Genomic DNA, 10,324 nt, shown 5'->3' with positions numbered 1-10,324 from the left:
GCTGCGGCCGCGCCCGGGCCAGCCCGTGCCCCCGCGGTGAGCGCAGCGCGGCGCGGCGGGAGGCGGGCGCTAGGCCGGCGGCGGCGCTCAGGCGATGCGGCGCGGCCTATCGGCGGCGGCAGGGCCCGCCCGGCCCACCCCACCCCGCCGGGCCGCGCGGGGGGGAGCCGGCCCGGGGGCGGTGGCCGCCCAGCCCCGCGCAGCCCGCGGCTGTGGGTCGGCGCTGCTGCCGCTCCGCGCCGCCGGCTCCGCTCGCCCGGCGGCGGCCTGGGGGTGCGCGGCCTGGAGCCGCCCGAGCCAGCGCGATTCAGCGCGGCTCTCGCAGCAGCTGTGTAGTTCTCCCCCCCCCCTCCCCAGCGGACACCACTTGCGGAAACCTTTCGGCCCCCGGTACGGCGCCCGGCGATTTGTGCTGCCCAGCCGCCCTCGTCTTCCGCGCCCTCTGCTCATCTCCACGAAGCCCCCAGACCCCTCACGGTGCCGCCCGCGCTCCGCCCCGGCCCGGCCCGGTGCCGCCGCGCCGCCCGCCGCCGCCCCCGGGAGGGCTCGCCCACCGCGGGGCAGGGGGGCAGCCTCGCCCAGCACGCCCCCCGCCGCGGGACACCACACACCGCCCCCCGCAGCGGGAGCCCCCCGCGATGCCTCCCAGCGTGCGGGACACCTGCGCCTCGGCCAGCGCCCGTCCCGCCTAGGGACTGCAGAGCCTCGTCTGCAGGCGCTGTTATTCTCAAGGTAAATAGATCATCTCTCCATCATCTTTCAGCGCAGCCTAAATACATCAGACCTGATACAGCTGGACTTAAGTTACATGCCGGCACACCGTTCCGGCAGGATTATCAACACGGCTTCTTGCAAACCTGTTTCATTTTCATGCTCCGAGGCCGTGAACTGGCATTGCATTGCAGAGCCACAGTTTCCCAGAGAAGCACGTCTGTGGTCAGGGGCACGTGTGGCCAGGCTTGCAAAAACTTGGACGAAATTCAGCCCTACAATATAAATACTTGTGTTACCAGGTCCGAGTCCCTAGTAATGTCCTCAGAATAACACAGAAACCAGATACAAAATACACAGTAGTAGAGCAGGAGCGTGTCAAGAACAGAAATGTTGTTGTTTATTTAGAAAGCGTTAAGATTTTAACTGAAAAATCTTTGAAGTTTTCATAGCATCCCCTTGTTTTGATACATGGATGCATCGCTCAGTACCAGTGACACTATGAAACCCTTTGCATTCCTGGGTCACAGTTCCTAGGGTTGTTTGGTTTTACAGAACTTGGGCGGCAAAAAACCTGCTCAGTGATTCCCTTGGGGCTTCTGTCAAATTAATTGCAGGGTACCCCTCCCCCCTAGGGGAAACCGCAAGTTATAAAGTGCCACAGCTGCTGCAGTCTGACACAGTAATTGTATGATAAATGGAAACCAGCCTAGAATAGGATATTTAAAGCGATCCTGTCATTTACTATGGCATAGTTAATTTACATTATTTTAATGACGAAAACTGCATTTCAGGCAAATGTTTGGCTGGGCTAATGATACCAGGGGAGAATTCTTTGTGAGCAGGTATCCATTTCAGCTCCAATGAAATTTACAGATACAAGTTTTCTCTGTAAAATGGGTAGATATTTTTTAAACCATTCCCTATTCTTGTACGTGTACAGAACAGTCAAGCAAACAAAGTCTTTGTATTAAATATGAATGCAGTTGTTGTTTCCAGCCCACTTCTGGACAAGTGTTTTCCAAAAAGCTCTTGCATTTGCTGCTGTGCAATGCAGCTCCCCCTGACACCAGCCAGCCTGGCTGCAGCTTTCCCTGAAGTGAAAGTAGCAGGGCTATAGAAGTGTTTCTGAATTTCCCTGCTCTGTGCCCAGTGAGTTACAAGATGGCTGCAAAAAGGCATTGCATAACCATTCTTTTCACTTACTCTATTTTAAGCACTTCCCTGCACTTATTTTAGTCAACAGGCATTTGCATCAAACTAAAGCATATAGATGCAACCAAATTTTTACAAATATGAGTACTAGGGCAAATTTTTGCATTCCAGAAGGAGAAGTCCTGCATTTTCCTTTATGTACCAGGCTAGGTACCAAGCAATGTACCAAGGAAAACAGGCACAGGGATAGAGGCAGAGACAAGAAACCCATAGGTACTTAGTAACATAGTAAATCATTAGTTTCCATATTTGGGTTTGGCCTTGCAGAAACCTTTTAAATACATTTTTCTACAGCTACTTGCAACTTTATTTTCCATAAAATATATCAATCTGTGTAGATACCCTAATCCTTTTGCCTTCCCAGTTCGTTGCCTCTTTCACCACTTAGGAGATCCTTGATTGCTAGAACATTGCATGCTACTCAGAGTAGTAGCTGTATTAACCTTTGTCTTGAGCTCCCTAACATCAGCTCTAACACCCACTCACACCCAACAAAAACCACTAAAGTGAGGCACAGAGGAGGGAGAGTGTACTAAGGCTCTCCAACTTACTGCAGAAACCACAAGTTCTTGTATGTGTGACTGTTTTTAAAAGAAAGGGAAAGAGAAAGAAGGCGAAAGACAGTGTTGTCGTGAAGAGTCACTGCCTGTTGGGAATTCACTCCATTGCAGGCTGAAGCCCTCTACAATGCCGGGAGCCTTCCTGGAGTGAGTGCTGCCCAGCAGCTTTGGGGTGGCCCCGGCTCCCCCCAGCATCTCGAGGCAGAGCCACGACCCCGCCAAACCCGCAGGAGCAGCAGCTTGCTCCCAGATCCAGGGCTTCACTCTGCCCTCTGCAGATGCTTCCTAGACACTTGTGAGGGTGGGCAAACAGACTGCTCATGCCACAGAAGATAAACGTTTATAAGCCAGCACCCAAAATTCTTGAAAACATACAAATTGGCAGTTAGAGATTATATAAATTTATGAATAAAAACATGGGATACTGTTAATTCTTGTCTGTAGTTGCAGAGGTTGAACATGATGGCAGCAGCAGCAGTTCCAAGGTGATAATGAGGTTTGATATAAGTGACTTTCTGGCCTGTTAGGACAGAGTGACAACCTTGTGCATTCTCCACTAAAAGCCTCACAAAAAACGAGGAGGGGAGCTGACACTGTCATATGCCAGGAACAAGGAGAAGCCTCATGAGGAATTTTTATTATTTTGCATTTTAATGTTACTTTATTATTATTATGCAATTTTAGTTGCTCATTCCTATAAAGGGGGGTGGGAGGTGGACAACAACGACACACCCCTCAAATCCTACAGATATTAATTATGAAAGGACATTAGAGAGTATTTAATTAAACATATTTCTTAGCAATATGCTCTCACATTTGAAAACAGAATAGAATCAAGAATGGAGAGAGGTTCTGTGATGTTACTTAAAAGATCTTGTTTATAGGTAAAGAGGAAGCAAATCTTCTATAAATGGGTAAAGAAGATTTTTTTTGCTAGTATAATGAAAATCTTATTCTAATGCAAGAATTATCTTTAGTCTAGGTCTAATTATTACAAACCCAGAAAGAATTAAAATTAATTTAAAGCACTTTTTTACAGAAAAAGATCACAATAACAGTAATGTTATGGTTAAACTTCTTACACAGGCATGTGCGCCTGCATGGACACCTCTTAGTTTCTATTCCTTCCCCTAGAGATTGCTCCTCTGAGCATTCATATCAGTAGCTTGCAGCTGCTGAAGGGAATAACACCAACAGTCATCAGCCACTAGCATCTTTTCTTGGAACAAACACAATGCTGATGGTGGTGGTTTCTGCTTCCTCTCCCCAGCATCCACTTCGGGTCATATTTATATGTCTGCCAGCAAGCTTTTGCACCTTCCTTTTTCTTCACTGGTCTGCAGCTTCAGGTTACATCTGAATTTGCTATATATAGTGCCATTTACTTACGTTAAATAGTATTTCTTTGATCTCTTTGTTACCCCTAAAATCAATTTTATCAAGCCAGATCTGCATTTATTTTCTTTTTTTTTTAAACTAAGCATCAGCGAATTGTTTATATCCACAGGTGTTGCAGTACCCAGCTCGCGCCCAACCTCTGTTAACATGTAGTCCTGTAACACTTGGTGCTAGCCACAGGCCGTGAGCCTTGCACTGAGTTTGCACCATCTGGGGCCTGAAGCTTGCCAGGACTGCTCTGCCTGACCCCGTCTTGACCTGGCCGCAGCTTTGTTCTGCTCATCACAACGAGGACAGCAATTTCTTGAATTGTCTGTCTGTATCTGATTTGTTTCACTTTCATTTATCTTTGTGCAGTACAACTGCAGTTTTCTGTAGGGAGCAGAAACAAGCAGTTGTTCTTAGGTGGGATGAGGTATTTGGACTCTCTCATACAAGGGAATAGCGCAGAGAAACGCAGGCCTGGTACAACAGCAGAGACCTTGCGGGGTGGAGACACGGGACAAAGGGGTGCAGGCAGGGGTGATAAGGCGTTGTCTGAATGTTATGTGGGTGACGCAACACCAATAAAACACCTGAAGTATGGTGCAGAACTGTGCAAAGATGCATCAGCAGAGAGAGGAGGGGGAAATGACCCTTTCCTAGCCTATGCATGATAACCAGGTCAGCCTATACTAGCCTGAAACGTTCTCCTTATCGTAGATGCCTCTGGATTCGGACAAAGTAAACGCTGAGAGCTATTAGGAGCTGTTGCCACATTCTGCACAGCACAGTGTAATGCATGGCACAGAGCCAGGCTGAAAAAAGCAGCTTAGGGACTCGTAAGTTTCTATTCCCCTACTGGCGACTGTTCTAGCTTCTTCTGCAGATTCAGATACATGCTGAAGTTTCACTTTCCGGTTCCTGGGAAATTGCTCACAGATCACGTGAGGGATGAGCACATAAAAGGGAAGTCACAACAACACTGCGCGGCACTCTGGCTTTGAAGCTACCTGAGGGCAAGGAGCAGAGAAAGAAAACCATGAGGTAAGTGAGCAACCAAGTCTCTGAAAGATGTTTTTTTTGTCATGCCATGGGAAAAATTACACTTATTATTTACATAAATGTAAGTAGCGAGGGACTTTGGGAATGATCTGAAAAGCAGAAAATATTTTACAGAATATTTACTGGAAGAATCAAAGTAAAATAAAGGTGCTGCTGAATATTGTAATGTTACTGCTTTTCTGACAAGGGCCAGTCTCTGTGAACAGGCTGGCAGTCAGAAAAGCTGTGTGCACGCAGTTCAGGGATGAAACCCAGGCTGCAGCCCCAGCTGGTACCTGGCCAAATGGGCGACTGGCACTGATGCATTTGACAGTTTGCTTCCTGATCTCTGCTGTTGTGAGGAGCAGCAAAGAGGGCAGTGGAGGTTCTGTGCTGCAGCTCTGAGCGTGAGAGGGGGTAGCGTTTCCCGAAGCCTGTCACACATGCACGGAGGCACGCGTGTGCACACACACATGCACATAAACAGGGCAAAGCCAAGGTGTTTATGACAACTTTGGAAACTGCATTTATCAGTTATTTGTTGAACTAAGCTAAACTGTATTTGATCTGCATCACAAACCTGGTTTTGTGACAGTCATGAATATTCGTTTTCCACAAATGTCTTTTCATTAATTGCTCTCCACTGTTGTTTTCAGCCATGGACATTGTCATGGTATTCAGCTGAAGCAATAAAAAACAATACATGTTTCGTTTTGAATTGAATGGGACTACTTAAATGGTTATTTGTAATAAAAAACTATTCCTGCTGATTTGGAAGTCAACATCTGATCTGTGGTATTCACATATAGCCAAGGGTTTCTAACAAGGTAGTGGCGATAACAGGAACTCACTCTCACTTCCCCTCCATCCCAGAACTGTAATTACCTCACATACAGCTTTCTGATTAGGAACTGTTATTAATACCAATCAAAACCATCAGTTAGGCAGATGAGATTCTTTGAGAAAGGCAAAGAAGTCTGTAAAACAAACGTATGCATGCATTAACAGCATTTGTAAACACTGTTTTTCCTCTGACCTTCCTCCAGTACCTCTGTGTCAAATGGTTTGGGTGGAAATGTGTGTTCAGTGTCGCTTTCCCCGCTGTCCTTCATGCTGTCCGAGAACCTCTAAGAACTGCTTCCCAATTTCTCCTTGATTTGCCTCCTCATAATTTTCCAGTCTTTCCACTCTCTCTCTTTTTTTTTTTTTTTTTTTTAAACCAAAAGATGTTTCTGCTTTTACCTGATTGTGCAGTTGAGTGGCAGCACACATACCATGCAGGCTGTTAGACCCTCTGGGTTCTACAGGAGGGAGAGCAGAGAAATCTTTCTGACAAAGAAGGATGTGACTGAGAAGCTGGGTTATAAAGTCATATAGAATTCCTCCTTTAAGGGAGTGCACAATATGGACTAAAGTGTTATCTCTGCATTGTAAAGGTTTGTCCTCGATAGATTGTGGGATAAAAGCTGGTCTGCACACCACACAGAGGCACAGGCAGGCAATAGCAGGAGGGGGAACCCAACTAACTAACACCCTGCCCCAGCTGCTTCCCGGCCATTCCTAAGAGCCATCAAGCCCATCCCCACGTACATGGAGGAGTACAGAGGCACAAGGGCAGGTGGGGACCTCCCGGTGCCCCAGTCAGGGACATGAGCCCCCCACCCCCACCCCAGGCTTCCCCAGGGGACCCTCAGCCCCATGGGCCACGGGGACACGCAGCACCAGGTGTCCATGGGCGTGCCTAGGGATACGGGACACATTACAGGATGCATGGAAAAGCATTTGAGGATTGCACAATGGGATGTTTGGGGAGGGGACCAAAGGAAAGGAGGGATCTGGGTGATTTGGGATGGAAAAAATGTTGAAAAATAGAGAGGGATAAAGGGTTATTAAGGACCAGTTGCATGTTACCAGGGTCTGGTCAGTATGTGTGCCTGCACATGTGCGTGTCTATGGGTGAGGCACCTGGGTGGAGAGAGGATCCCTGACCAGCTCCTGGAGGTCCAAAGCCAGCTTCTGGGGATCCATAGGGTTAATAAGCAAGTGAGTGTATGGTCTGTACCAGCAAGTGGTTGCTCCTTCAGGGGCCTGTACATCCAATAGCCAGCAGCTGGGAGACTGGTGGGATCAGTAGACAGCTACTGGACATATTAGTACAATCGTAACAAAAATGGTGCTATGATCTAACAAACGAGGATTTAGAAAAACAAAACATTAAAAATGAAAATTATAATCCAAACCATAAAATAGGCAGAGATACGGGAAAGGCACTACATCAATTTATCTGTATTTTGAGGTGAAGTTTTGTATTTGATTACCTCTTTTGGGTAGGCTTCAGCAATTGTTCCCAGCATAGGAAATACATTCCTGAGGCCCGGAGGTATGCCAGCTTTACCACAAGAGACTAGCCCTCCTCTTTGACATCCAGACCACCAGGCTCTGTTGCTGCCTAAGAGGTGTCCTTATTCACTGGCAAGGGGAATTACTAAAATAACTATTCAGCTCTTCAGACCTATGGCTTCCCACAGCTTTGTCTTGTTTGAAGTATCGTTGACTAGTGGCACCAGAGGAGGTATTGCCTGCTTCTGAAGTACATTGTGCCTGGTTTAAAAACAAGAGTAACATAAAAGCAAATGGAGTATAATTAAGTTTTTCTTTGATTTCTTCTAGTACCATTTCCAAGAATTCCTTGAAGAGCTCCCTGTTGAAGCTAGAATGTCATTTTACATGGACTTTGCTGAAGCAGGACGTGGATCTCGATGACCTAGAGGAAACAATAGGCGATCAGATCGAGTTTTTAACAAAATCCAACATCAGAAATTATAATCTATTATCCTATATATGCCATCTAAAGAATTCAAATGAGGAAGCCCTGAGAAATCTCCAAACAGCCGAAGAATTAGTTAAAAAACATCATCCAGATGAAGCTGCCAAAAAAAGTCTTGTTACCTGGGGGAACTATGCCTGGATCTATTACCACATGAAGAGATACGAAGAAGCTCAAACTTACGTGAGCAAAGTGGAAAAGAGCTGCAAAAAGCTTTCAAGTACTGCCCATTGGAAGGTTCAGCTTCCAGATGTCTATGCTGAGCAAGGATGGGCATTATTAAAGTTTGGGAGAAAATACTATGAGAGAGCAAAGAATTGCTTTGAAAATGCTCTAAAGAATGAACCCAATAACCCAGAATTTAATACTGGCTATGCAATAGCAATGTATCGTTTGGAAGAATTTTCCTACCGTCCATGTGAAGATGTAAGTACACCCTCCCTTCAGCCCCTGAAGCGTGCAGTGGAACTAAATCCAAATGATACTTTCATTATGGCATTACTTGCATTAAAACTTCAGGACTACAAGCAAGTTGATGAAGGGGAGAGATACATTGAAGAAGCAATGCAGAAAACTCCTGATCTTCCTTATTTCCTGCGGTATGCTGCCAAATTTTACAGAAGGAAAGGAGAAGTGGACAAGGCACTGGAGATTTTGAAAAGGGCCCTATCAGTGACACCAAAATCTGCCTTCTTGCATCACCAACTAGGACTGTGCTACAGAACAAAGCTGTATCATTTGAAAAGGACTACAAGATATCCACCTCAAGAGCAACTGGAGGAACTCATCCGACTTTCCATTTTTCATTTTAAAACAGCAACTGACCAAAAGACAAAATTTTTTTCTGCCTATACTGACCTAGCAAGCATGTATGCAGAAAAAAGGATGTACAAAGAAGCAGAGGAGGCGTTTCAGAAAGCACTTGACACAAATATTATGTTGCATGATGATAAACAACAGTTCTACTACCTTTATGGCAACTATCAGCGTTTTCATATGAAATCAGAATCTGAAGCCATTAGGTGTTACCTAGAAGGGCTGAAAATTGAAAAAGAATCTCATGCAAGAAATTTGTGCAGTGATGCTCTGAAAAAATTGTTGGAACAGAGAATTCGGAGAGGTTTAGAAGATGCAACATATTTTGGTGCACTTGGACGTCTTCATAATCTAAATGGTGAGAAACGTAAAGCAATTGAGTGCTATGAGAAAGCCATAGCATTGTGCCCCAACAACGAAGAATATCTGAGTGCATTATGTGAGCTACGACTTTCCATCTCAAGCTAAAGTTCCCAAAAATCCTTCACACCAGAAAAAAAACCCAAACCCAAGGACATTTCAACACTCTCTCAAATTTTTTTCCTTTATTTATTTTTTTTAAAGATTGAAGTTATAACCAGATGGAACATTTGGTGGCATCCCTAGAAACTGCAGATGATGGTTGTTAATTTGTTCATTCAACAACAGAGCAAGCTTGGAAAGACTAAATAATAGCTATCTTAGTCTTCAATGCTAATGTTGGTAAAAAGGTGATGTTTAAGTAGAATCTGTAGAGCACAGAACTTCTAAGCTGGAAATCAGATCTTACCTTCTACTAAGAAAAAGTTAAGGGAATCATAATGTACTATTTCATCCATCCACTTGAAAGTCATGTTTATACACAAATGGAATTTCTGATGTTTTTTCAAATATTAAAAAATAAATATTTTTTTTTAGTGTTATTTAGAAGAAGCTTTTGTTGAAGACTTGTTCAGTTTACTACCTTGCATGCTGTTTAACTGTGAAAAATAACCACTGTTTGGCTAGTTCACTGGAAACCTTACAAAATATTTATTATTGTCATGAAATATTAAAGAGCATTGCATCCATCAACTGTTGCTTCTGGTGTCTCTTTGCTGACCAATCCTCATGTTAGTAGATGAAAGAAAGGGAAATAACCATTCAAAAAAATAGCAGGGAAAAAGGTTTGGCAGAATATGAAAGGGTTGGGAGATAGCCCCATTTATTTTCCCAAATTTTCAGTAAAGCTGGCTTCAGAGGTGTTGCACCAAAGAATTAAACTGTGCAGAAACCAACATCCTTCTTGTTTACCCAAAACCACACTCTCAGGAGCCACTACAGCAAACATCTGGAGAGGAAGGAAAGGCAGTTGTTGACACGCCAGAGAGATGGCTATCTGTAGCCGTGCTTGTGAAAGAAACCAGGGACAGAAAACACACACTAGGAATGTACAAAACTGGACACGGAGGGCAGAGCGCAGCTAGAGCAGAGTTGCATGAGCACCGGAGAACAGGGCAGCAGAATGCAAGGGGCATGTGGGAAAAGGGGTGGGTGCCCACAGAGCCTGCATGAATGGAAGGGTGGGCTGCAAGGACAGAATGTATGTAGGAGTTGTTTGTCTTCAGATATCAAACTAAAAATCAGTATTCTTTACAACAGGACGGCCTAATTCCATGGTATTGTGCCTTAGTACAATAGCTCATGGTGCTCAGGGAAAACTAATGCCATAGCTTCAAAAACACTTCTGAGCCCTAGCCAGCAGCATAGAATGAAGCAAACTGGCCCATCAGGAAGGATGCGCACTTTTGTTTCC

At 45.1% G+C, this 10,324-nt stretch overlaps 2 protein-coding genes across 2 annotated transcripts; both read left to right on the top strand.

Annotated features, from left to right (window-relative positions):
• Nucleotides 1-94: 94 nt before the first annotated feature.
• LOC121093806 (translation initiation factor IF-2-like) lies at nt 95-4,870 on the top strand. The gene is made up of 2 exons (XM_040606676.1): nt 95-732; nt 4,753-4,870. The coding sequence occupies exons 1-2, from the start codon at nt 95-97 to the stop codon at nt 4,868-4,870; spliced, it is 756 nt and encodes a 251-aa protein (XP_040462610.1).
• On the top strand, nt 4,793-9,603 carry LOC121093588 (interferon-induced protein with tetratricopeptide repeats 5-like). The gene is made up of 2 exons (XM_040606156.1): nt 4,793-4,910; nt 7,578-9,603. Exons 1-2 carry the CDS (start codon nt 4,906-4,908, stop codon nt 9,016-9,018), a joined length of 1,446 nt encoding a protein of 481 aa, XP_040462090.1. The 5' UTR covers nt 4,793-4,905; the 3' UTR covers nt 9,019-9,603.
• Nucleotides 9,604-10,324: the final 721 nt, after the last annotated feature.

Source organism: Falco naumanni, chromosome 9 (assembly GCF_017639655.2).
Source record: "Falco naumanni isolate bFalNau1 chromosome 9, bFalNau1.pat, whole genome shotgun sequence".
Lineage (NCBI taxonomy): Eukaryota > Metazoa > Chordata > Aves > Falconiformes > Falconidae > Falco > Falco naumanni.
Note: the sequence above shows the minus strand (reverse complement) of the source record. Positions and strands in the feature narration are given on the sequence as shown.

Excerpts from the sequence above, each read along its gene's own strand:
- LOC121093806 (XM_040606676.1), top strand. The coding sequence starts at position 95 with ATGCGGCGCGGCCTATCGGCGGCGGCAGGGCCCGCCCGGCCCACCCCA. Across the intron at positions 733-4,752 it reads CAGGCGCTGTTATTCTCAAG|ATTCAGATACATGCTGAAGT; the intron begins GTAAATAGATCA and ends CTTCTTCTGCAG.